General features: G+C 48.6%; 1 protein-coding gene and 1 long non-coding RNA gene across 6 annotated transcripts in view; one reads left to right on the top strand and one right to left on the bottom strand.

The window, feature by feature from the left end:
• RAD51B (RAD51 paralog B) overlaps positions 1 to 26572 on the top strand; it is a 614669-nt gene extending 588097 nt beyond the window's left edge. For 3 of the 5 annotated variants that reach the window (XM_074327303.1, XM_074327304.1, XM_074327305.1), the window contains exons 11-12: positions 19168 to 19235; positions 20992 to 26572. In XM_074327303.1, coding sequence (XP_074183404.1) covers positions 19168 to 19217 — 50 coding nt within the window. In that variant the 3' untranslated portion in view covers positions 19218 to 19235; positions 20992 to 26572. Of the gene's footprint in view, positions 1 to 12931; positions 17546 to 19167; positions 19236 to 20991 lie in introns of those variants that run through there. The other 2 variants (XR_012494630.1, XM_074327309.1) reach the window with 1 other exon arrangement.
• On the bottom strand, positions 2255 to 12925 carry LOC141570540 (uncharacterized). The gene is made up of 2 exons (XR_012494631.1): positions 9088 to 12925; positions 2255 to 8610 (listed from the first exon to the last, which is right to left on the bottom strand). It is a non-coding gene; the product is annotated as an uncharacterized LOC141570540 (long non-coding RNA).
• Positions 26573 to 27013: the final 441 nt, after the last annotated feature.

The following is a 27013-nucleotide window of genomic DNA, read 5'->3' as shown; positions in this document are numbered from 1 at the left end:
CTGGGGCCTGGTCTTAGCCCTTCTGCCCACCAGCCATTCTACCTGTGGTGATCCTTTCCCTGCACCACACCACCGTTTCCTCTCAAAATGAAAGGGCTGGTCCCAGCTGCAGTGCGAGTTCCCCTCTAAGAAGGACATGTCAGGTAGCACCTCCCTAGCCTCCTGCAGCTGAGGTCAGCCTGCTTGCTAATATAGTGACCAGCTCTGGCCATCTGCCCCCGCTTTCTAGCTCTGTGCTGTGGACCGTCTTGCTTTGCCTTCCTCCCACTCCCTTTCTTGTCACACAAGAATGTGTTCTTGCTGAGAGTCAGGCTCTTCCCAGGTGTGTTTCTGTCAGTAAGGAAGCAGCTCCCCACTTCAGAAGAACATACCTCTTCCTTGTTGTACCTTCATCATTTCTAGAAACTGGTGTGTCTTAGAGGAATGGTGTGTTGTCCTTTCTTTTTCCAAAATCTGTCCTCTGATCTTGGTCTCCATGGGCCTGGATATGGACACATGGTCCTACAATCATGAATGTTAATCACTAACAGTTACCATTTATTGACCGTTTACTGTTTGCAGGCACAGTGCTAAGCTCCTTATTGATAGCATGGCTTAGTAACTTGCCAAATTTGAACCTAGGTCTGTCTGACAGCAGAGCCCACTCTCTGAGCCACTACATTAAAAGGTTCCTCTTTGCCTTCTCTCATTTCATCTGCGTAGACCCTTCCCCACAGCACCCACCCACCCAAACATAGCCAGCCTCTAAGGACCCACTTCATTTAACATCGCTTGGCCCACACCTCTTGTTCACAAGCCCCCAGAGCCCATTACCAGCACATGGTCATCTCCACCCAAGATCTCTTACCTACACAGCCTGGCTTTCATGCCCTCAGAGGGTTTCCTACTGCTTGCTTCACTAGGGAGAACCTTGGTTGTCAGTACACTAAGATCTGCCCATCTCCCTGAATACCTCCTCCAGGTCCAGTAGAACAGGTGTGTATTCCATCTTGGAGCCATCACTCACTCCCAAGCCTACCTTGATTTTAAATACCTATACCAAAAAGAATTAGCCCCTGCTGTGGATGACCTTCCTGGCCACCGAACGCTGAGCATGGCTCTGTAGCATTGCGGAGAATGGCAGAGAAGGACCTCAGGGCTCCACCCTCAGACCTCTTTCTTCTTTATCTTTATTTACTCTGTACATGATCTCATGCTATCCCAGTTTTATATGACATTCATCAGCTAGCAGCTCCCAAATTGAATCTCTGGCCGGGACCTCTCCCTTAAATTCCAGAACTACATAGCTGACTGCCTACTTTACATCTCCACTGGGATATCTACTGGGCATGTTCAGATTAACATATCAAGAATCAAACTCCTGATTCTCCTCCCAACGTGCTCCTCTCTCAGCCTCCCAATATCTGTTAAAGATAATTCCTTCCTTCCAGTCATTCAGGCCAAACATCTTGGAGTCATCCTTGCCTCCTCCGGGAATTTCACCACCCATATCTAAGCCACCAGCAAATCCTCTTGACAGTTCCTTCAGACTAACTCCAGACAATACCCAATAGCCTCTTACCACATTGATTTCTGCTTCACTGCTCAAAGCTACCATCGTCTCTTGCCTAGATTATTGCAAAAGCCTCCACTTGGTCTCTGCCTCCAACCTCCCTATGTCCTCCTTCCATCTATTCTCAACACTGCAGCCAGAATGACTGTTTAAAAACAAACCAATATGTCACACTTCTGCTCAAAGCTGTGCAGGGGCTTCCAGCCTCACTCGGAGCAAAGGCCAGTGTCCTCACACTGACTACAAGGCCTCCTGATACGGTGCTACCCCCCAGTCTTCTCCCCGAGATCTCTCTACTCGAGGCACACTGGCCTGCATGCTGTCTCTCCAATACAGTGGGCACGGTCCCACCTGATCCCTCTGCCTGGAATGCTTTATCCCCTGACGCCTCATGGCTAACTTCTCACTTCAAGTCTCCAGAATATCACCGTATCAGAAGAGCCTTCCCTCATCTCTCTATATAAAAGGCAATCTTATCACCCCCAGGCACTCTCTGTCCCCCTTCCCCTCTTTATTTTTCTCTACAGCACATATTTTCACCTGGTGTATTGTGTTTGTTTATTAATCGTCTCCCTCTCAATACACACACACACACACACACACACACACACACACACACACACACACACAAATAAGGCCACAGGCTTTGTCTACTTTCTCCAAACCTGTATCCCCAACACTTAAATAGTGCCTTCCATGCAATGAGTGTTCCATAAGTATTTATTGAATGAGCGAATGAATGAGTCAATGAATGAATAAAGTCAGACATGTCCTCAGAGATAGGTTCAAATCAGAGGGAATGTTGGGTGTGTCTACTGCTTTGTAGGACTCCAAGCTGGCCCAGCTCTTGGGTCACTGCCATCAGGCAAACTCCTGAAAAACATACTGACCTTCCTGATTCTGTAGTGTGTTTGTCATTGGCACATTGTCAGATACATTGCTTCCCATGCGGCAGAACAAGTGGTGGTTGTTGGAACTCGTTGCTAATGGAAATGGAAGCAAAGAAAGCAACAGTGAATAAAGTAATCCCCCCGCTCCCTGCCATGGATAGTGTGACATGGCAGCCTTCATAGCGGTTTCAGAATGTTCTAGCCCTCCTCATGCATCACCTGCTACACAATTAGTTAAAAACAAACAAACAAAGCTTCACCACTGAGCCCCAGGTTCTGAATGTCTTTTGAGAACCTCTCTCCTTGAAGGATATATCAATGGGTACTTTCATTGATAATGAACTTCCAAGGCCAAGTTTAAAGGAATAGGTCACAGGATCATGAGGAACAAAATCCAGAAGGGAGTTCAGGGAAGGTGGTCTGGCTTTAGACATCATGCCCCAAACCGTGTGCCTTCCGACACGTAGAGCAAGGGGTGACAGGAGAAGGGAGGAGGGGAGAGTGCGCTTGAGGATTGTCTAATAGATTTGTGTTTCTTCCTACCGAGCTCTTGGGAGGTATTTGGGGTATTTAGTGATCAGGGGTTGTAGGCTTGGCTTCGTTCCAGCGAGACCACCACCAATTTCCCTTTGTACTCATGGCCTCACTCACCTTGAAAATTCAATGGTCTGAAAACAAGTCTCTTCAGAGCCTCCCATGTGAGGAACCAGGCCCTGTCTTCTGTTTCAAGATCTTTGTCCCGCTGCTTTAAAACCGCCACGCTCCCTGTCTGCCCCTATCCAGCTACTATCCACGAAGATATAGCCCCACCAGAGTGGGCCAGAGGAAGGACCGCCTAACTTGGCACTGGAGCTTCTCATACAATGAACCGAGGCAGCTCAGAGATGTCTTTTGTTCCTAGAGCACAAGGACTTCAGCAGGTCCACAAAGGCAGAGCTCCGGCCTGGGCTTCTTTTTGACCGAGTCCTGGGGGCCAGGCTGGGACTTCGCATTCGAGGGTAGTGTTGCCACATTTTGCAAATAAAAATAGAGAACACCCATTTAAATTTGAATTTCAGATAAACAGTGAATAATTTTTTAGTATACGTGTATGTTCCATAAACTATTTGGCACATACTTATGCTGAAATATTATTCCTTGTTTGTCTGAAATCCGTTGGGAGTTGTATATTTTATCAGGCAACCCTATTTGCACAGTTCCTAAACACACTAGCAACTCCCAACTCAGAGCAGCCACTGGCCTTACCCATCCTGAGGCCTCTGCCAGGACAGAATAGGGCCTGAGCTCCAGAGTCCTCTCATTCCCCCTTTGACCTATCCACTGTCCTTCTTCAGTCTCCTCAGTGTTCTGGAAGGCAGTGGACATGGATGCTCATGGACCATTCTGGACATGGTGGAAGCCATGTTCAGGAGGCCACACCGCTCTGCCCTCCATCCTCACCTCGTGCTCACAGACCAGCTGGGTCTGGCTGGAGCATAGTGATTAGCACATGTTGGTCTCCCAGGGTTCAAACTCCATCCCTGCCTTATACTAGCTGTGTGACCTTGAAATACTTAGCACTCTGCCCCTCAGTTTCTATCTACAAGTGGGGACGCTTGTTGGGATGAAATGAGTTAATACGTGGGATACACTTAGAATAGTGACCAGCATGGAAAGACAGTTATGTATGTGGATTGTTTCCCACCCCTGCTGCTTCACTGACCAGCTCCCTCAATCTGCCCCACCGATTTTGTTTTTAGTTCTCGCCCTCTGCATCCCCAACACCCACTTCCCACGCTCTTCTCTCATGGTATCCAGAACGCTGTGCTCTCACGTTTCTTCCCCACCTCTCTGCTATCTCTGCTGCCTTCTCACAGTTATGTGCCTCTCTCAGTGCCATCTGGTTAGACCTATTTCCACAAAGTTCTTCCTAGGTGTGGCTCGGTTGTCATCTCTGTATGCTTTTCCCTTGGAGATCTTAGCAACATGGGAATGCCAAGAGGGTCTAGCCTTGGATATGCACAGACTATTTCTACAAGGGACGCAAGCAACTATGTGTCGTGGTCATCTCTGGAGAAGGGCTCAGAAAGGTGAGGGAGCTTCCTCTCTTCACTTTCTACCCTTCTGTGGGATATTTAATCTTTCCCATGAACATCAATTACTTTTAATAGTATTGATTGCAATGACAACGTGAGTTTTGAAGGAGGAGGGATGGATCGCTTCGACTGGGCTCTCAGGCCTTCTTTATCCAGTAGTCTACCTTTAAGATGGGGTGGGGGGAAGACAGAATATAAGTTACATTTTGAGCAAAGGCATGGAGTAGAGACTCAGAAATGACTGACGGGCTTTGGTACCTGTAAAGAAATTTCAGGCCTCCCTGGTGGACCTGATAAGGAACAGTATTTTGGCAAGCCATGAGATCTTCTAGGTTCCCTCAAAATCACCCAGGGGCCCATGCTGCCTCCCTGGGTGGCAGGCCCTGCACGCCAGCACAGAATCACGAGCTTCATGGGTGATTGAGGCCAGAGGGACACACCTGGGAGAGTGTAGAACTCTGTTGGCCTGGACTCTCTATTGCTGTGCCTCCTGGCTGCAAGGAGGGGCATGATTCGAAAAGGCCTTGGTCCTTTGGGTTTGGCCATCACGTTTGCCTGGGGCACCTACAGGCCTGCCAGGAGGGGATGAGCTTTACAGACACTCTTGATAGTCATGTAAGTTGGAGGACCTGCCCTGTAACATTTGGGGGTCCAGGCAGGAGCACAGGGCAGGCCAGCTTCTGCATGTCTAAATATTTGAAAGTTACAAATCAAGCCAACAAACTATTAAATGTAACATGTTTGCTCCTCTTACCTTGACAAATATGTCTTCACGACATCCTGAAGGCCAAGTTTGAATTTAGATTTGGTGGACTCTTCAGAATTCCACACTGGCACATGGTGGCCTAAAAAGAGCCAGCCCTGGGCTGGCTGCATACCCAGCTCCACCTGGCACTAGGCAGGGCGTTGAGCACACGTGCGGACACTCAGCCCACACGTCCAAGCTCCACATCCATCCCACCAAAGCCACCCCTTGGTCACCTGTGAGGCCCATGGGTATGCACACCATAACACAGGCCACCTTTGTTGGCAGTATACACTTAGGTTAGAAGCCCACACTGGCCTTGGGGTTAAGCTCAGGGAACTGGGCAGCGAACTCCAGCAGCAGCCAGATCCAGCAGCAGGGCATGTGTGGGCTCTTGTTGGGCATGGCCCTTTAACTCGTGGACGCCTGGCCCATGGCTGCTGGGTTGTGGCTGAAGGAAAGCCAGAGCAGAACCCTAACACACAGGCCAGTGCCTAGTGAGAGTGAGGGTGGCCAGTGAAAACCAGAAGGAGGAGCTTCAGAGGTTTCCTAGAAGTGTCCTCAGGATGCCCAGGCTCCTCCCTGCCCACGCTGGGCGTCTGCCTTTACACCTCGTGCTTTGGGGTCAGTCAGGTGTCACTGTCTCACGCTCCTGACACAGTGGGGAGCTTGTTTTCCTCCTCTCACACTCCCTGACTCTAATCCCCACCAGCCTGTGCCACTTGGCTGGCCTCCTTGGCAGAAAGGTGACAAAAGGACATGTCTCTGGAGAGTCAAATCCCTCAGCCAGAACCCAAAGCCTCCTTGGGACCATATGAGCTAATGGCCAAGAATCCTGACTTCCAGTTACCAGCTTGGTTTCCTCTCACCTCTCACTGCTGGAGTGTTGGTGGGAGTCACTCAGAATCAGGCTCATCGATCTTCAAAGAAGCCGGTGCTATCACACTGCTTAGAGCAAGCCTCTTCTCTCCTCCGCGCACACTCCACTCCCATTGCCTGGGCCAGTCTTCTCTACTGAACCTTACCTTCCAGTGTCCCCACATCTGTCTCAACCTCAACCTGCTCACCTCCTCCCCTGGGCTCCTCTCCTGCTCCCAAAATCTGCTTATCTCCTCCTGGCTCAACTTTCTCTTTTTTTCTGTCAAAATCCCTTTCCTCCTTCCAAGTACACTTTAAGTTTCACGTCCATGATACTCCCAATACTTCCATGAAATCCTTCTTCTGGTTTGTCACCTGTCCTGTTTACCACCAGGACCCCGCATTTGACCTACCAGTTATATTCATGATAGTACTTTATACCATATGGCATTATTATTCGTTACTTGTTACATAAAAAAATCACAGGACTAGAAGAGTTCTTAAAGACCACCAAGTCCAACCCTCATTTTATTTTTGAAGATCAAATTGATGGAGGGAAATGTTTCATAACTCAGCCAGGCTGAACCTGCTGGAATTACACTCAAATGACATTCAACCCTCTCGACCCAATCCAGGATTTCCCCACAACCCCCTGCTGCCTCGCTAGATGGAAGTCTGTCACCCACGGGATGGTGCAGTCATGAAGGACAATCACGTGACACACTCATCGACTAGTGAGGGTGCCTCCCTGTTTACTGGTAGGACAGAACCTGGAGTTGTAGCCCACCTCAGTATACCCTATATTTTTTCAAGTTTTTCGCTATCCATTTTAATAACCACTTGGCAAAAAAGTGATAACCAGAGGACACCCAGATTTTCTCAGGCCAGTCTGATTCCCTGCAGTCTCCCCTTTATCTTCAGAGAGAATCAGCCCAACTCCTGCCCACAGCAATAGGTGGGTGGCTCCTCCTGCTGCCAATCCCCATAAGCCCTTGCATTTTCATTTTGGAAGCCTAGGTGGCATTTTAGCAAGTGTCCCCTCCGGCTTTCCCAGGGGCTGACTGCTGAGAAGCCCCAGTTAGGAAGCTGGCGGACCACAGCAGGAAGGGGTCTGAGTAAGCAGCCAAGAAGTAACCAAGTGGAGGGTCTAGGTTGGAGCTCAGCTTTACCAGAGCGTAGAAGCGGGGAAAAACAGACTTGGGGCAGAAGGTCAGGGAGAGCTAGGGACAGGCTGACCTGCCCAAAATAAGACCCCTGAACTCCAAGTAAACTCCCCGATTCAAAATCAGCTGGAATAGGGCAGAGCAAACATTTTTCTCTTCTCCCGCCCTCTCTCGTTGCCATGCTCACTGCGAGGAAGAAAAATAGAATAATGAGCCACGTCGGAGAGTGTCACCCGAGCAGCTCCGGAAGGACGTGGGCAGACGCCTGGCTGGGCGGCTGACTTTCTCTGTTCTGGTAGAGATTTTATAAATACTCGGGGAGTTTGATCTGAGGCTGGTGGTGGGGAGGCGAGGGGAGCCGCAGAGGGGGGAGATAACGGCCCGCGGGGGTTCTTGGACCTCTCCAAGGCCTGCTTTTCATTAGCATCGCCAAGGCAACTGCTCATCTGCTGCAGATCCCATCACGCCCTGCAAAGCATCCACAGCACGTTACGCTTTTTCTTTAATAGTGAATTTGCTGCCATCAGCTTTCCTCCAAACCCCCTCCCTTCCGCCCTGTTACCTCCTAGCCTGGGGAAGAGAAGATAATTAAGGGGAGAAGAGCTACGATCCCAGATCCCTAAGACTGGTGTAGGGAGACGGAGCCCCAACCTCCTGTCCAGGGCGGTGATGTGCCCGGGCCGTAGGAGCCTGGTGGTAAGCGCCCCGTGGAACCAGTCTGCAGCAGCACTCCAGTTCCAGTTCCTGTCCATTGTGCACACCCAGCCTTGACTCTTGTCCCCTCCCTGTCTGACCTGACCTTTCCCCTCCACACACACACACCTTTATTCTTGACCCACGCCAACATTTGCAGAGTTCCCAAGGAACGACCTCGCCAGTCCTTGTGCTGATAAGTTCCAGATGCCTGTTGAAGTGCACCCCATGTATGTCTCTGGTTCACACCGAGGTGTCTGTCCAGTGGGTTCTACAAGGGTGGTGTCAGGGGAGGTGGAGAGAAAGGGTCGGGGGAGAAAGGGAGACCCATGTTTGCAAGTCAGTGCAGTGTGAGATTGGGCGAGTCAACGCAAAGGGGTGATGGTTTCACCTCGAAGAAAAGACAGCCAGTTATCACGATTGACAGGGCCGGGTAGGGAATGTGCACCCAGAGCCTGCAATCCCAGCATGGCAGACACTCCCCTTCTCAGCACTGGCTCCATGGAACTCCACTTATCTGTTTAAAGTCAGCTCCCTCTAGCTGTGAGCTCCATGGGGCCACAGCCAGCAAATCCTGGTCTCTGCTACCTGCCAGTCAGCATAGCCTCTGCGCATAGGAGGCCCTGAGTAATGTCTGTTGAAAGAAGGAGAAAGAAGGAGCATTGTCAGGGGGCCTCAGGGGCTGGGTTTTCTGGGTTGTCTTTCTAGCCTCTCTTTGTGCTCCTGAGCAAACCTGAGCCAGAGCCCCTCCCAGCCCCTCCTTTCTGTGGAATGCAGGTCACCCCAGCCCTCCGGAAAGATCTGTACTCAGAGCGATCAAGCCAGCCTAGGGGCCTGCAAACAAAAAACCAGAGAAGACCCTCCCCAGCTGCACATGGAGCAGAACTAGGACCCCAAGTCGTGTGGGCTCAGACAAAAGCAACGTCTGCCCTCTTGCCTTTTGTTCCTTTTCCCACCGAGACTGGTCCTGGAGGAACAAACCCTGAGTGCCTCTGCTGGTCTGAGCAGGAAATTCCTGTCAGCTCGTGGGAGAGCCGGGCAGGGGGGGCAGATCTCATCACATAGATTTCCCCCCCACCCTCCGAGATACAGAATCATATCAAAGTCTTACCCTGGTCCTGGGGGAGCAGTGTCTCTGCCACCACGCTCTCTGTGCCTCACTAGCGAAGGCCACTGTCAGGCTTTCTTACCCAAAGCTGATGTTGGGATTTTTAACACTCAGCCAAGTAACAGGGAGGAGTGAGACAATTAATAATTAGGTGCATAGCGTAGCCGACTGGGCTGCACGGGTAGTTTTTCGGTCCGTTCTGGTGGCAAAGCCCTACTGAAGAGGCAGAGAAGTGCCAGCCCCAGCGGCACAGATAAGCATGGGTGGAGGATCCTCGCCCCTCAAAGTGTGGTCCTGGCACCTGCAACATGTCCATCATCCGGTAGCTGGTTACAGATGCAGAATCTCAGGCCCCTTCTGAATCGGGGGATACGTTAGAACAAGATGGCCAGCTGATTGGAGGCACGTTAGGAACTGAGATGCACTGGAGCACAGGAAGGAACATATTAGGTTGGTGCAAAAGTAACTGCTGTTTAACAGGTTAAAAATAATTGCAAAACCACAATTATGTTTGCAGCAACCTAATACATAAAGGTGTTTTCCACCTGCCAACCTCCAGGATGCTAATTCTAGCTCTGTCACTCAGTAACTGTGATATTAGGTAAGTTAAGCACCCTTGATGAGCCTCCGTTTCCTCACCTTTCAAGCAGAGGTGACCTATCATAAGGGTTGACATGAGGCAGGGGCCTGGCACCAGTAGGTTCCAACCCCAGAAAATGTTAACAGCACTGCGTTGATGGCTCAGGAAACATTCATATCATTTGCTTCCCAAAGCCAACTGCCAAGGAGATGGGGTTTCGGCCTGCTCTCTTGCTGTTTCACTTTTGTATTTTCTGGGGACACCTATAGCCCCCTGACCATGAACCTGGAAGCCCTTTATCGCCAATTACCTGCCATGTGAAATAAGGATCCCGAGTGCCCTTGTGGGAGGGATAGCTGTGTGTGATGGAACTGCTTGAATGTGAACAGATAGGACCAAGTCGTGAGGAAGAGGAGACACGGCATCTGACTTTGGTAATGGAGCCTTTTAAATGGCACGTTGACCGTTTCCCACAAGCAAGTAGTATAGAGTCTGGATTTCTTTTTTTTTTCTTTTTCTTTTTTACCATCTCAGCATTTCCTTGAGATGATAGGATTCCACCCTCATGGGGCTGGGGTATTAAGCCACTTCCCTTTGTTTTGTGTTGGTGTATTCTGTAGCTATAGTTCCCTCCACTTTCCCGGGCTAATGTAAGAGAGTGCTGGGATGGACAAGCCACAGGGGCCTGCTGGGACCTTGAGGTCTCCATGAATGCCGGGCTCATTTTGCAGGCTGCTTTCCCAAGGGTGCTTGGCTAAAGTTGCTTTTCTAATTAGTTTTGGGGGGAAGAGAGAGGGACAGCCCCGGAGTGAAATGGTGACCTGGCCAGCTGGGCGAGTCATTTAACCTACCTAAGCCTCAGTTTCCTTCTAAGATGACAGTGCTAATACGAGAACCTCCACAAAGATTCCATGCAAGTCTCGACCCATTCCAGGGACAAAGGGACTGCCATTGCTGTTAAATGAGGTGATGCTTAGAAGAATCACGCTGCGGAGAGAGGTGTATGATCAATACGTATTAGCTGCCATGTCTGTGGTTGTTAGAAGATGTGGGCCGGGCACAGTTGGCCTAGGTAGCAAATCACAAATAAGAAAGTGACCTCCATTTGTAAACAGAAAACCTAGCCTCCCCACTCCTGTGAAGATCGGCAACTGACCCTCTGCTCCCCCACCTTCATTTTTTTTTCTTAGCTACAGGAGTTGAGACATGTGGCTCACCAGGCTACCCCAGTGAGTTTAAAGCTTTAAATAAATACATGCTCAAGATTGCTGCTGTCACATCCCTGCCCTCATGACCGCTGCAGGCCCCTCCTGATCTGGGGATGCCCCCCCCCTTCCTCTCCTGCTGGATACCAGGCCAGGCTGAGCCCTTGAGAAGGTATCTCCTCTGCACGTAAGCTGGTCCCAGGGGCCCTGCACAGGGCGGACCAGGCTCGTCCTGATCCAGCACAGACTCTCCTCTTCCTGGGTTTGTTAGAAGCCTGACCAGGCCTCTAGTCTTATGACTTCAACAGATGTTTCTGCTTAAGCAGCCCTGGCATCTTTATGGCCTGTTTTTTCCATTCTTGCTTCTCTTCCTCTGTCCCAGCAGCCCTGAATACAATTTGGACTTCATTTTCTTTCTAATGATTACAGGGATAGAAAGAACGTTTTTCCTTTTTTTTTCTTTTCCTTTTTCCTTAGCTCTTCAAGTCATACATGCACGCGCACACACATACACGTTCCATATGCATTCAGATCTGTGCTCATGGTGTGTATTTGTTAATGTTGCACTGGCATTTATTTTCACTTCAGACTTAGTGCTATCTCAAAGCCTCCCTCCCTGCCTCCACCCACACCTCACATTCGTCCTCTACTTGTCCCCAACAAGTCACCCCAGGGCAAGCGATTGATGTGTCCATCTAGGTGCTGATTCTGAAAACTCATACTGGCCTTGGCCTCCTGCCTGTCCCTCCAGTGAGACTCGAAGAGGCTCCCTGCCTTTCAGGCTCTGTGGGTCGGGGATGGTTTCGGCTGATTGATGGAGTGAGAGCTGAGTCTGCAGTTGCCACGTATCTCTTCAAACTGCCCAGCCAGGCCGTCTACCCAGGCTCAGGTGGGGCCAAGTTGACAGTTGTTAAAAAATAGAACCAGTTTTCCACGGGTAGGTGACAAGCTTGAAACGAGTCTGGCCACTCCTCACATCAACACCTGTAATCACCCAGCTTGCTGGCATGGTGGGGTGTTCCCGTTCACCTGCCCTGTAGGGTTTGTGGTCACCTGTCTCCAGTCTGGTTCCCAGAGCAAAGAAAGCCTGAAGACTTCAGGTCTTCACCTGAAGTCCTGTTCGTGTTGAAGACACCTGTGGCTCAGAACCCCTTATTGCCTCCAACACGGAGGAGTGGACCTGGATTTCTCCTCTGGGCTTTCACTTGGGGGTAGGATTTCCAGGCGGGGATTCCCGCCCGTTCTCAGGAATTTTTTTCGCTTTCCCATTCCTGAATCCCGAGATATAAACTGTATTCTGTTCTCCACAATGAACCGTTTCTACAAAGTCACGGCCGATACTACCAACCACTTGGGTTCAAGGAGCCAATTTTCCCAATTTCCCGACCAACTTTTCTCAGGATTCGGGAATGGAAAAGAGAAAAAAATTCCCGAGAATGGGCGGGAATTCCCGCCTGGATACCCTAGCGATAAATAGGGAAAATGTGTAAGAGATACATTCTGAGTAGTCCATTTATTTCCCATTGTGGGTGTTACTGGGTTCAGTGAGCCAATTTTCCCAATTTCCCGACCAACTTTCCTCAGGATTCGGGAATGGGAAAGCAAAAAAAAATTCCCGAGAATGGGCAAGAATTCCTGCCTGGAAACCCTACTTGGGGGTATAGACAGATCTACCTGAGTGGTAAATGGTGACACTACCTGCTGCCTTACCTAGGGTCAGCCCATTGCTGATGAGGAGTGTCTGATCTTCGTTTCTTCATGTCTCTGCAACCTTTCTACGTGAGTGGCTAATGACATACTCACCTCCCAGGGTATGTTCATAATTGAGCTAACTATCAACTCCTGCAGACTGCCCTGAGGCCGACCATGGAGGAGGGTGTAGTCTTCAGAATATCCCATCTTCAACACCCCCACCTGAGAAGGGCCAGGTGACCACTGTCCTCCCCTACATCCCCACTATGGTAGTGTTACCATGTACATCTTTCACCCATAACCCTTCTCCTCCCTCCTTCTTGTTGAAACAAGTTAAAATCTTACTTCTCATTTGTTTGTGTTTTGGAAGCTGAGTTGTGACACCCTCCCTACCATGGATTAAAAGAGGCTGCTCAGGGAGGGCAACAGTGAATGCACTTGGATTCCAATAGCATGGTGACCACACAAGGACAGTGGGAAGTGAAGGTTGGAAGAAGACCCGGAAGTGGGAACAAGAAGAGTGATCATCCTCCATGCCCAGGTCGCCAGGGAAGCTGGACATGCTGAAAGGAGCCACGCTCTTTGAGCAGAGTCTTGGACATGCCCCTTCCTGTTTGCGTCACTTGGCATGTATTCACCAATAAAGAGGAAGAGGGGCACTGTCTCCTTGGCTTTTCCATCCATAACTCCCTCCAGAACTCCCCTCCAACATGGATGCATTGCCAGAAATAATGGTATGGTCGTATCATAAACAGAGATCCTTCTGATGGTTAAAATCAAATCAACATCAACAGTCCTGATGTTCTGGTGCCCTCCTTCCCTGGGCGTTCCCCTCGCTGGTGCCAGGTCCCTTTGTGTGAGGTCTGGGGGGCTGCTTGTTGCAATTTTGCTGCTCCCCAGGGTTTCCCACAAGTGTCTGCAACGAGCATGTCCCCCTTTGTTGCTAAAGGATATTGGGTTAGTGTACCACGTAGGGCTCTGGCTCTACCATTGGACTTGCAAGCCTGAGCCCTGAGGATATGGAACTGATTGGCCAACCACTGGGATGCCCAACACTGTCCTCCTGTCACTAGTGGATCCCGTTGGAGGAATGGAGCTGTGGGAAGCTGCCTGCCGCCCGAGAACTGTGTGGAGCCAGGCATAGACGCACGCGCAGGTAACTTGCAGATGGTCAAAGGGAAGCTCACTCTCCCTATTCTCTGAAGGTCCCGTTCCCTGAGAGACATGGCCAAGCCCTCCTTTCCAAATGGCTGTGATATTGTGTCCCTCCATTCCAGGACTAAGGAAATGGATGCTTTCCAGGACACCGAGTGCCAAACCCCTCTTGCATCAGGAGGCCCTGTTTTCATGGGCCGATAGGGGACCTGCAAAACCCCAGAGGCCTTAATTGTACCATAAATGTGAGGGTAGAGGTACAGTTGTGTGTGTGTGTGTGTGTGTGTGTGTGTTCGTGTTCAAGGGAAGGGACAGAGGGGCTGAGCAGGTCTGTCAAAGGGAGGAATCTGTCCCAAGAAGAGGACTGAGGGGCCCAAAATGCTTTAAACATATGCATACTAGTTTTAAAATAATCACAATAATAAGACAATTTTTGGCTGTCGTTTAGTGAGATCTTTCTCTGTGTTGGGCACTTAGCATATATTATCTCATTTAATTCTCAGAAAAACCATGTGAGTTACAAATATAATTATCTAATTTTTCAAATGGGGAACAAGCATTGAAAAGTTAGGTCAATTGCCAACAATCATAGATCTGAGACGTGGCAGAGCCAAGATTAGAACCCCGGCTTCTACGTAATACAGAATTATACACTTGAAATCTATGTAATTTTACTAACAATTGTCACCCCAATAAATTAAAAAAAAAAAGAACCCCAGCTTCTGACCCAGAGCCCAAAGTCTTCTACCCATAGGTAGTAATGACAGTGATAACTCCATCGATACTAGTAACTGCCTACACTTGCCATATGCCAGACACTGTTCTAAGTGCTTTACATAGATTCACTTAATTCATTCTCACAAAACTCAGTTTCTGTTATCTCATTGTACAGATGAGGTAACTAAGGCACAGAGAATTTTGACATTGATTTCCTTCAACAAATGTACACTCAACACCTCTTGTGTGTGAGGCGCTACACTAGGGGCTCTGTGTGGGACCCAGAGTTGAGTAAGACATTGATCTTACCCTCTGGGATCTATCAGCAAGGCCCAAGGCCACGACCATCAGGATGGGCTCAGGGTGGGATTGCAGAACTTGAAATGGGGGAGGGTAAGAAGAGAGTATCCTACAGTATCCTAGAGATGCGCATACTAGGGAGTCTCCAAAGCAGGATCCCAAGCACAGGAGCAAGACAGCATCCTGTTGTCAGACTAAGGTCCAAAGTCAGCGCTGGACCAGCAGCAGGACAGACAGAACCAAAGCCATTTTATTTCACCCGCAGTGTGGCCTTGAGAGCAGGACTCCAGAGCCAACCTGCCAGGTTCATATCCTCACGCTGACACTCTTTAGCGGTGTGACTTGGGCAAGTTAATGGACTTCTTTGGGCCTCAGTATCCCCTTCTGGAAAATGGGGATAGTAACAGTACCCATCTCATACAGTTGTGTAAGAACTAAATGAGTTAATACATGAGATGCCCTTAGAGCAGGACCTGGACCATGGTTAGCTCTCTGGGTCAGTTTTCAAGCTCTCTCAGCCTGTGATCACATTGGGTCTTTGAGTCTGAGCTAGGCAGAGGCTGTAAGTAGGGGCCAAGTAGAAGGAACCAATTAGGGCCTGTCCCTGTCATCTTCAAGGGGATGGAGAGATGAAATCTGATGGGACAGAGAGGGAATTCACATCCATGAAATAACAGACTGGCAAGCGGGCATGAGGCTCTTCCTTCTTAATTGTCAGAGGCCAAGATGCAGGTGCCTAGTACCTGGGCTGATTGGAAACGCAGAATTTCTCCAGGCTGGCATTTATAGTGGTGCCACTATTGTACAATTATGGGCATGAAGGGAGGCTACCACTGTGTTTGCACAGCTTCTCGGTCACCCAGGACAGGAATATTGAACTATACCCAGCATCCACTCTGTAAAATTCCCCAACCTCAGTCTCGAGCTTGGAAGAAAGGCAGGGGTGGCCGGGGCAGGTGGTGGAAGGCAGCCATGTCCTGTTGTAGTAAATCTTTCCTAGAAGCCCTGCCTGCATTCCTAGGAAAGGAGACAGCTGAGCTCATCCACCAGGGCTAGATCAGCCCAGAAAGAATCCTTTGCATCCCTCAAAAGACCCCTCAGCAACTTAGGAAAGGAATGGCTCACTGGGGTACTTGTTTGTGGACAGGGGCTGTCAGACTAGGCAAGGGTGTCTAGTGACATATTAGAGCAACTGAGAATGGATCCCTGCCTTTTGGAGGTGGGACAAGCATGTTTGCCTGAGGGGAATCTTGTGATTCCTCCAGTTCTTCACTCCAACTCTTTTCAGAGAGCTCCCTCTGGGACTTTTCATATACACTGGAGACTACAATTTCCTCTCCCAGAAACCCCATTAAATGTGAGTGAGTGAGTGAGTGAGTGAGTGAGTGAGTGAGTGAGTGAGTCTGTGCACATGCCAGTATTCCTTCCCCACTGATTTTTAATTTTTCAAACTTCTTTGCACATTTTAATCATCATGTGTAGTCCCATGACATTCCCCTTGAATGCATTCTCTCTCCATGAAGTCTTCCTCGACCAGCCTCTTCTAGAAGCCACAAGGCCTCAGAGGATGGCAAGAGGGTCTAGACTTTGAGAACCTCGGTCTTCACCTTCTCATCACCCAGCGACAGCTGAAGATGTGTGCATGGCCACTGAAATGAGAAAGGGGCAATGGTGCGAGCGGTGGCCTGCTGACCTGGCCCACCCAGACCCAACCTCCCAGGTGTACATCTCCTCCACCTCAGAGCATCTTTCCTCCTTGGCTTCCTGCTGGACTTAAGTGTCAGTGATATGGAAACAGGAGGTGTCTAAGGGGCACCCCATGTGGCAGCTTGAGTTTCTCGAAGTTAAGCTGAACCAGAAACTCATGGCCTAGATTTTGCCCCAGATTCTCAACTGGGAGTTTGCTCAGTGCCCATCTTTCCCCTCTGCCAACCACAGTGTTTTGGGAAACTCCTTGGAATTTCCCAACTCCAAGGAGCCCTGGATCTTCATTCTATTCCCCTCACGACTATCTACTCGAACAGAGGAGAACGGTGACACCAAAAATACTAAACATGGAAGATGATTTCAAATGATGTATGATTGACTCCAGAATGCATGGTTCCAGTTACCTCTACTGATTTACCTTGCGGATTCTGAGTTTTTACTGCTATTACAATGAGTTTGCCTTCTTTGCTGAAAAGATGACCAGGGTCCAAGGGGAATCAATCAAGGGACCCTGTTTTGTCTGAAATAATGCAGCTATGAATACATGAGTTGAGCTCAACTGTCGTTTTACATTTATTGGTGGCTTTTTCTGTGGAATTAAGAGAACCTTCAGGGTTGCTGCCAGCTTGGGTAGATTAAGTTTGTCCCTGTGTTCTGAGCAAGGATTGTGAAGTCAGCTGTGATGCAGTTTCTCTGGCCCGCAAAATGACAAATGGTTTTTGAGGAAGGACTAAGTGACTTATGACCAGGACAATGGAACAGCCTGAGTCAGTCTCCCCAGTGTATACATTATATTATTTATAATAGCAAGAAATAGACACAATCTTAATGTTCACTTCACCCACAGGGTATTAGCTGCGTGAATATCTGCATGATGGAATACTAGGCAGTCATTAGAATTATGTGCTAGAAAAAAAGCTTAATCTCATGGGAAAATGTTCACAACATATCATTAATGGGGGAAAAAAGCTGATTATAAAGCACTATGCACAGAACATAGCCGTCTTGTAAGAAAAAACACTGTGTACGCTTTTTTAACTAGAGGGATATGTATAAAAACACTAACCATGTTATCTCTGGGTAATAAAATTTGGCTTGACTTTTATTTTCTTTTTTGGATTTGTCTCTATTTTTTCAAAGTGTCTTCCATGAACATATAACATTCCAAACTCAAGAAAAAATTATATTTAAAAAAAAAAAAAAAAAAGATTATCTGAGGGATCAGCAGATGTGTTTCCTGTTTCTTATCCCACGTCTATTCTCCGTTTTATATTGGAGATTCAAATTCCTCAGCCCTTCCCACAAGAGATACTAATGGAGCAAGGGGCTCGAGGAGCCAGGGTCCTAAACAGTGTCACTAAGGTAAATTCCTCACCTACAGTGACAGCTTTGGAAAGGTCTCGTTTCCGCCTAGCGCTGGGCATTAATCGTACCCAAACCATTATTTTTTTTCTAATTGGGAATGAGCTTCTCCAAGGGATCTTAAATAAGTGGATAGTGGCTCACAGAGGACAGTTATAACTGCCAACAGCTGCTCCATGGGTTTTCAAACACGAGGGTTATTCACCCCTTCTCCTCGGCCTTTTCACAGCATCCAATCCCTTGGAGTTTTGAAAATCTGCTGTCACAGTGAGAAGGGAAGGGGCTGGGAAAACCATAGCCTTTCTCCTTTTATGGAAGGAAGATGAAGGGAGAGAACAAAACTAAGGGACTAAGACAATTCAGCTTTGTTTGTCTAGTTCATAGAACAGTTGTCTGCATAGAGGAGTGCCAGAAAGTGGACGAAAGGAGTAATAAATGAGTTCAGAGAAGGAAACAGTTGGGCCACTGTAAAATCTGCTGTAGAATCGAGGCCTTGGTGCACACCATTTCTGGCACAGATTTAAAGAACCCATCTAGCTTTTAGCTGCTCCTTATCACCAGCTCCTTCCAAAGCAGAACGGTCAAGATCATCTCCCTTCTCACCAGAGGACATGACACTACAAGTGTCCCAGCTGTCCTGAAGTCTCCATTCCCATCAGTGGCACATCTTGGCAACACACCTAGAAGGTAGTGGGGAGCAGTGCTGTCCTCCTGGTACACTGTTCCTGCCCGTCGACTCTACCACTCCAGGGCAGCCAAGTTAACTAATTCTGGTGCATGGTCAGATGGTGGCTTTTCTCAGTCACCCTTGGAAAATTCATGCCCCTATTGTATTGGAAAATTCCTCTTGTGCCTGTCATTGCACACATCAGGAGACCAAGGTTTCCATTTTCTCAGAAGTAATTAACCAGCTACTGTCATTGAGACCTATTCCTGGATTTTTTTACTCATCCTTTCAAAGCCATAATCCAATCCCAGGAGACAAGGTCTGAGGCAGGGACCTCAGTTCTCCCAGAGCGGAGAAATAAACTGAGGCGAGCCTGTGCTGTGCACTGAGTCCAGGGTCCATACCCACTCAGCCCCACTACCTAAAATCATTCTGTGTAATCTGCTGTGGCATCTGAGGGTGGCAGAATAGAGAATGGGGAAGGGTCAGCCGAAGAGTATTTCCCCTATAGAATAAGGCTTCTACCACCCCAGACCCTTGAAAAGACTCCTTAAAAGAAAGAGGGAAAGAAGGGAGGGGGGGGAGGGAGAGAGAGAGAGAGATGGAACAAAATCTACCCTACTCTGTCCTTCCAGATCACAAGATGGGAAGATGTTCACTTTTCAGATGTTTGACCCAGAATGTTCTTTACATTTCAGGGGGTGCAAACCCCACAGGTGTCATGGAAGATCCTCAGTGTGTCAGTTAACAGGATTTGCTGAAGCAGGTAAGTTAGCTTGAAAAAATAGACTAGGGTCCTCTTTGCCCTAGAGTGTCACTGTGGGCTCAATCTGATTTTAAATCAAAATTCTCAAGAGCAAGAGACTTCTGGGGAAGAGAGATCTACTTATGCAAAAAGTGGTGCTCTCGGAAGGAAATCCTTAGGCCCTACCACTTCCTTACAGAAGATTATGAAGATGAAGCTTTCAATTGATAACATCTTTAGACTATGTAAGACACACCACCTCAAACCTTGTTCGTTCACTCACATGTCCATTTAACACACATCTAGTGGACACCTTGTATGTACAGGAACCAAATACTATGCATTACCTACCATCCCCTCCAGGAGCTCACAGCCCAGCAGGAGGACACTCAGGGAAACAAATCACAATAGATTGTGGTTAGATCCTAAAGCAAGGTAAGAAGGACCCACAGAGCACAAAACGAGTGCTGCTCATGCTCCCCACAGCTTCCGGGGGAGTTCTTCACAGTAAAGGAGACTTGTAAGTTGGGGTTCAGGATGAGTAGTTTTCCAGGCAATTGAACAGATGTTTTCATTGTAGACATGAGTGTGTTTCACTATGCATCTGAGCTCCAGGAAGTCAGGACACAGTGGCTGTGACAATGGATGACAACCTTCTAGAGGACATGTACTACACCAGCCATCAGGACCCGTGGCTGTGCTCTTTAGCAATGAGCCCAGGTTGCTAGTGGCCCAAAGCAAGCCTTAGTGTTTGATGCAGCCAGGTGACATCTCGGACCAGAGTCCTGAAGCCAACAGCATGTTCATCCAGGGACAGCGCCTTCTCAGGAAAATGAGGGTCCAGCTCTACTTAAGCATGTAGGCAAAAACGCCTGGACAGAGATTAGAGAGGGTTTGCACATGGGTGGGTCCAAACTTGCCGTGTCCTTTGATTAAGCCCCTGTCTCCTTCTGCCTGCCATATCTGCCCCCCTCTCACCCAAGCATCTGATGAAAATGTACTCATGGTTCAAGATTCAGATCAAATGCCATCCCATCTAATAAGATTTTCCCAACATTCCAGGATCAAATGGTCATCCTCTTTCTGAGCCTACCCCCACCCTTGGCACATGTTCCGTCTTTATTTACACATCTGTCCCCCTGAGAGCAAGGAGTGGGCCTAACGTAGTTTCTGGTACACTTTTAGCAAATGGATGCAGGCTGCACTTGTACACTTAGCCTGCCCTGGAGTCTTCTAACAGAGCAGAAGATATTCTATTGCAAAGTCTTTCCTGATAAAGTGATAGAGTATCTAATACCCCTGTTTCACATACCGTGTTTCCCCGAAAATAAGACCTAACCAGAAAATAAGCCCTAGCATGCTTTTCCAGGATGACATCCCCTGATCATAAGCCCTAATGTGTCTTTTGGAGCAAACCTTAATATAAGACCCGGTCTTATTTTCGGGGAAACACAGTAGGAAGAAACTAAAGTGTGAAGGGAGGCAAGTCCAGAATTGAGTCTGTGATGGATCCAAGAGTGTAAATCCTAAGCAGGACTGTGCTGAGACCCAAATTCCTCAGAGTCCCTGGGCCACCCCAAATCAGATGAAATTCCAAACAAGGCAGAGCCTCGCTGAGCAGTGTGTTCTGGAAGGTTCTTCTGGGCTGTGCCTCCAGAAGATTGGGGCGAGGAGAAGCCCCGCAGGCCCAGTGCAGTGTCAGGTTCCCCCTTTTCTGTCAGCAGACATGGAAGAGCCTTTAAGAAAATGGAGTATTATTATTTGTTTGTTTTTACAGTGACTCATCTGTCGTAACTGGGTTAAAGTCCACTTAGAGAAAAATGAGAACAAAAGACCTCCTGTTAGTGCTGGAAGTTTGCCTCTTAAGATATCACTGAGAGGAACTGGGAAGAAAAAAAAAAAAACCCAGCGGGGCAGAGGAAGCTGCAGGCCTTCAGGAACACAGCGGCACTTTGGAAAGGCAAACACGGCGGCTTTCATCTCCAGCGCCCTATCTGAGCCGGCCGCTCCCTTTGCCGCTGTTTTATGACCCACTGCAGAGCTGACCGTCAGACACAGGCCAGTGCCCTGTTCCCACACTCTGTGAGCACAGGGAGGCTGCCAGGAGCTCTGGCAGTGTGGACGTTCTCCATATCCAACCAGCCCCAGACTGAGAATGATGGCCATGATGATGGTGGCGGTGGTGGTAGGGCTGACACATAGAACTACGTGCCAGAGGCTGTCCTAACATTACATGTCATGACTCATTTCATAAACACCCAGGAGGCTAGCATGCTACCTCCCCTGCTGCAACAGAAGGGAGATGCCATGAGACGGAAATCTGACCCTGCCCTCTTTGGGAAACCCACTGGCCTCAGTGCAAGTCGAGGAACCATGGGGCTGGTAGACTCCCAAACAGTGTGGGACCAGTTTTCCGAGTGGCATTTTCCAAGGTGCAAACTCAGGCCATCTGACTTCAAGACCTGAGGACTGACCCTTTACTCTCTTCAAACGGAAAAAGAACGCCGGAGAAAGACGAGATGTCCCAGTTCTCTTCCCACAACCTTCCATCTGATCAGCCCACCGATGTTAAACAGGCACCCGTGTCCTTCATCACTCAGCTTTGTGGGAATGGTCTTCTTCCCCTCAGCCGCCCAGACGTGAGGCAGGTCTGTACCATCATTGCCCCTTCTGGTTCTGGGCCTCTTCACCGTCATTGCAAGAAATTGAATTTCTCTGCTCCATGGTTATGAGAGAGGGATGGGAACGTGAAGGAGAAGACAGAAATTACCTGAAAGTCCCAGGCCCTTCGTACATTCAGAAACACTTCGCATCCCCCTCTTCCTTCCCACAGCTCTGTTGGTCCCCTAGAGATTAGGCCTGGCCTGTGGGTTCCAGGCCTCTGCCCTGCAAGGTGGCTGGGCTTCCTGGGCCTCTCAATCCAAAGAGTCAGCCCTAATCATTCCGTTTTCTGAACAAGACATATTTTTGGTAATTTCTCACCAAACACCAAGGATTCTTCAACAGAAACCCCGAAGTGAAAGTGTTACTGTGCTAACTATCCTGCCGTTCAGAAATATCCGTGTTCCACAGCACACCGCAGACGGGTGCAGGAAGCACCCCACATGCCGAAGCCGCTCCAGGGCAGGCTGGTCCTCTGGTTTTCTGTAGGCTGCTGTGTGACTTTGAGGAGATCATTCACACTAAGAAGCAAGGCCTCCTGCAGACAGTGGGTTGAAGGGAAGAAGCCAGTCCAGTGCTCTGTAGGACACTTCTCCCTTTGGCAAGCCTCACGGGGATCAGGCCCCTGGTGGAATCACTGGAGATTTAGGGCTTAATTAAACCCTGGCTTTGGGCCAACATATCAGTGGCCCCTTGAATTTCCCAGGTCCACCCAAGTGTCGTAAATACTGGACTGGGAATGCGAATCGCTTAGCTGATCCCACTAGAGCCGGGCCTCATTAGCTAAGAGCCAGAGTATCGCCAGCTCACTGGGCTCGGCAGGTGTCGGCAGTCCCCGTCCTTGAAGTACAGCATGACTTTTAAGTTAATGGTCCCTACATCTGCGCTTTCTGGGGGCACAGTGGGGGCTTTGCGGACCACCTCCACCATTGGGACCTTTGGGATTCTCTTCCTCTCTTGACCTCATAAAGCCCAAGCTCACCACCCAAGGTGACCAAATCATCTTCCTAGTGGGCTGTCCTTGATTATTCTTTGTATTAGATCTTTTTGCTTCTGAGCAAATGAGTGGATCTTGCACAGCCCAAAGCATAAGGATTGGGGCTATTTTCCTACATGAGGACACTAGAGAATCTTTTGTATGATGGCACCCATGAAACACAAACAGAACAACTGCGTGAGTTTGGTGATTTTGTTGTTGCTTACACTCCTCATTTGCTTGTGACCCTTAAGGACTCAGCAGAATAAGCTGCTTCATTGCCTGTGTGGTCCAGGACTGAGCAACCAAAAGATCCATTCTCAAGCCCCACAGCTGGCTGGCCCAGAGATCCCTCTGAGATTATCCTGCAGATCCCCTGAAGCATTGGACCCTGGAGTTGGTCTCATAGCTAAGTCTCATCAATAACTTAGGGATCCTGACAAGATGTGGGGGATTGAGGAACGGCCTAGCAGCAGACAGGGGAGAGCCAGGTACAGCTCCCACCCCTACTAGCTCTGTGGTCTGGGTTGGCAGTGTCAGTCTCATCTCAGCCAGTTTCCATGCCTATAAACATAATAATGATACCTGCCACCAACTTTTCCTTAAAGGAGAACTGGAGAGTGAATTAATTAATGTTTATTGAGCACTTGGAGTTCTTTAGAGAAAGGCCTTTATAAATATAAGGCATGATTAAAGGATAACAGTTTGCTAACCTTCAGAGGAAGTACTTAATTGGATCAGGGCTTCAAACCTTGATGAATGAGGTTCACTCTTTATTCAGATATGTTCAGGGCTCCCATCACTCAACTCTGCTGTCCTCTCATGTTCTTATGTGGTGTTGTTGTTTTCATTTTTATATATCATAGTACAGTCCAACAGATGTATCCCTCCTACCAAGGTTACCCACTGCCTCCTCCCCTCACACCAGCTTCTACGCCCTCCACTGAGGTTACCAAGACCACTTCATTGTCAAGCCCAATGGCTTTTTCCCACTCTCATCCACATTGTCCTTTTTGGAGCGTGATACTGTTCATGACCCCTCCTCATCCTTGAAAGTTTTATTCTGTGGTTTCTTCAACACCAACAGGTCTAAACTGAAGTCATCATTGTCCCCAAACCAATTCCCTACACTGACTGTCCTATTTCTCTTCATTTTCATGGAGCCCAGTCTCCAGATATCCCCCTCCATTGCCACAGTGCAGGCCCTGACTGTCCCAACTGCTTGAACCTCGCAAAATCCTGGTCTGGCCCACGAAACCTCCAGACTCAAGGCAGGTGTGATGTGTGTATGTCCTTGAATTGCCGCCACACAGATCTCTCTGCACCACCTTCACCTCTGGCCATCTTGTTCCCCACACCCACTGAGATCTGCCTACTTCCTGTGGGCTGTTCCCTCTTCATACACCACAGGATCTGCTTTCTTACTTGTCTACCTTCCTGTCCGGTTCCCAAACCCAGCTTCCACACTTGCTCCCAGCAAACCAATGGAACTGACTGAAAAATCTAGCAAGAGAGGTATTTTCTAAGGCAACATGACAGACTCATCCCCTGCCTACATCGCCCAACAGACACAGACACATAGACACACATATTCACTTGTATAGATGGACACACACAGAAGCACACAAACATACAGAGACACAGCACACACAGACATATAGACTCATATACACAGATGCATGCACACTCATGTAGATATACACAAACACAGATACTCATATATAGACACAGGCACAGACATACATACTCTCATAGACATACAAACACATACTGACACACACAAAGACATAAGCGCATACCCCCACACACACAATTTTGCTGCCTTCCAAGCATCCTGACAGGCTGAACTGGTCTCCCTCACCCCCTCTGAGTAGCTAGTTCTCCTTACTCCTGCCTTTCTCCATTCCCATCTGTATTAGTCAGAGAAACAAAACCAGAGAAACAGAATCAATGAAAGATTCACACACATGCACATATATGCACATACACATACATATACATACCTGACTTTTAAGGAATTGGCTCATGCAATTGTGGAGGTTGGCAAGTCTGAAATCTATAGGGCAGGCCAGCATCCTGGAGACCCAGGGAAGTGTTGATGCTGGAGCTCAAGTCCAGAGGAGGTGTGGAGTCAGAATTCCCTCTTCCTCAGGGGACTCCAGTCTTTTTCTCCAAAGGCCTTCAGCTGATTCGATGATTAGGGAGTTAATGACCCACATTATGGAGGGTCATCTGCTCTATTCAAAGTATATTGATTTAAATGTTAATCACATCTAAGGGTGGATGGGTGGCTCAGTTGGTTAGAGTGCGAGCTCTGGGCAATGGGACTACCAGTTGGATTCCCACATGGGCCAGCGAGCTGCACCCTCGGCAACTAGAATGAAGTCAATGAGCTGCCGCTCAGCTCCCAGGTGGCCAGATGGCTCAGTTGGTTGGAGTGCGGGCTCTCAACCACAAGGTTACCGGTTCAACTCCTGCAAGGGATGGTGGGCTGCACCCCTTGCAACTAACAACGGCAACTGGACCTGGAGCTGAGCTGCGCCCTCCACAACTAAGACTGCAAGGACAACTTGACTTGGAAAAGTCCCGGAAGTAAAGTCCCGGAAGTACACACTGTTCCCCAATAAAGTCCTGTTCCTCTTCCCCAATAAGTCTTTATAAATAAATAAATAAATATTAATCACATCTAACAAATATCTTCACAGCACACATTTCGACTGGTATTTCACCCAATATCTGGGTACCACAGCCTAGTCAAGTTGACACACAAAATTAACTGTCACACCATCCATCTGGAAAGCCAGAGCTCATATAAATCTCCTAAAATGTCACTCTCATCACAATGGTTCCCTGCTCCAAAACCTAACCACCCTCACCCCTGACTCAATAGTAGGTGCAAGGTAAATAGGCATTGCGTGAATAAATAATGGAATCGCCCTTGTCATGGGTGCCACTCAGCTCAATGCAGCAAACCATCGTGAGGGCCCAATAGGGAGCTTTGCTAGTTGCCGAGGATACAGTTATCGAAAGCCGCTCTGCATGTTACTTGTCTTCCCGCTCTACCTTCTTGAGGCCCGGGGCTGTGCTGCAGATGTCTCTAATCCCCCACAGTACCTCATGGAGTACTTCATACAAAGCAGGCCCTCAATTACTTGTGGATTAATTAACTTGATACTTTTTACTGGTCCCTATGTCAAATTTACCTGAAATATAACAGATTTTAGGGCCTCGTTTATGAAATTATGAACCGTAGTGCCAAAGTCTGTTTCTGCTTTTAAGGTACAGATGTTAAAAGATATTTTCATACTCAAGAAGGGTATAGGTACCCCGGAACATTGACAGTGGTCTCTAGGGGTGGGATTGCGGGTGGCTACTATTTGATTTTTATACTTTTCTGTGTCTTCCAAGTTGTCCTCCATGACCACGTGTTAACTTTTATAACCATAAAAACAGTACATGTTTTTTCTTTCATCTTTTCATTTATGAGCATGAGGAGATTTGGGGTTCCTCTCTGTTCTTTCCTGGGGCCCTCAGCATACCTCTTGGCTTCCCTTTGGAAAGAAGGCATTCTGGGACGTCCTTGTAAAAATCTGTGAGGTCATAAAAGGTAAAGTTGACTGCAAATGGTCATTCTGTTTTAATTACGCTCAAGTGTCAGGTAACATGGAACTTTTAATAAAAGCATTTGGGGAGTTAATGATTACGGCTGTTGTTAGACGGTTATTGGGAAGAAACAGAGAACCTGGGTACCCCGCATCTCGCCTCTGGCCACTCCTCCAGTCCACACGCCCTGCTGCTGCTCCTGGGCCCGTCCGCATGTTGTCAGGCATTCGTGCCAGACGAACAACACCCAGCCACAGTGGAAGCGACTGTTCCTTGAACTTTGCTTCAGACCCTGCCTGCTGGAGTCTCCGGAGGGAAGTGTTCACCTCTAACCCAAATGAAATGGAGCTTCAGAAAAACCACAGCAGAGGCCACAGCGGTCTCAGGCCCTGAACTTTGTATTTCTTAGACTGCCAGAATCACTGGCTGCTGAGTGCCATGAAATTCCCAAAAATGTGAAGGGGAAACCAAAGGGCTGGAGGAACGCAGACATCTTGTGACTGGAGAGTGTGTCTCGAGAGTCGCTTTGTATGGTGCGGCCAGGTGTGCTGGGGAGCGG

The sequence above is a fragment of the Rhinolophus sinicus genome, linkage group LG03 (assembly GCF_036562045.2).
Source record: "Rhinolophus sinicus isolate RSC01 linkage group LG03, ASM3656204v1, whole genome shotgun sequence".
Lineage (NCBI taxonomy): Eukaryota > Metazoa > Chordata > Mammalia > Chiroptera > Rhinolophidae > Rhinolophus > Rhinolophus sinicus.
This window is presented reverse-complemented; position numbering and strand designations above follow the sequence as displayed.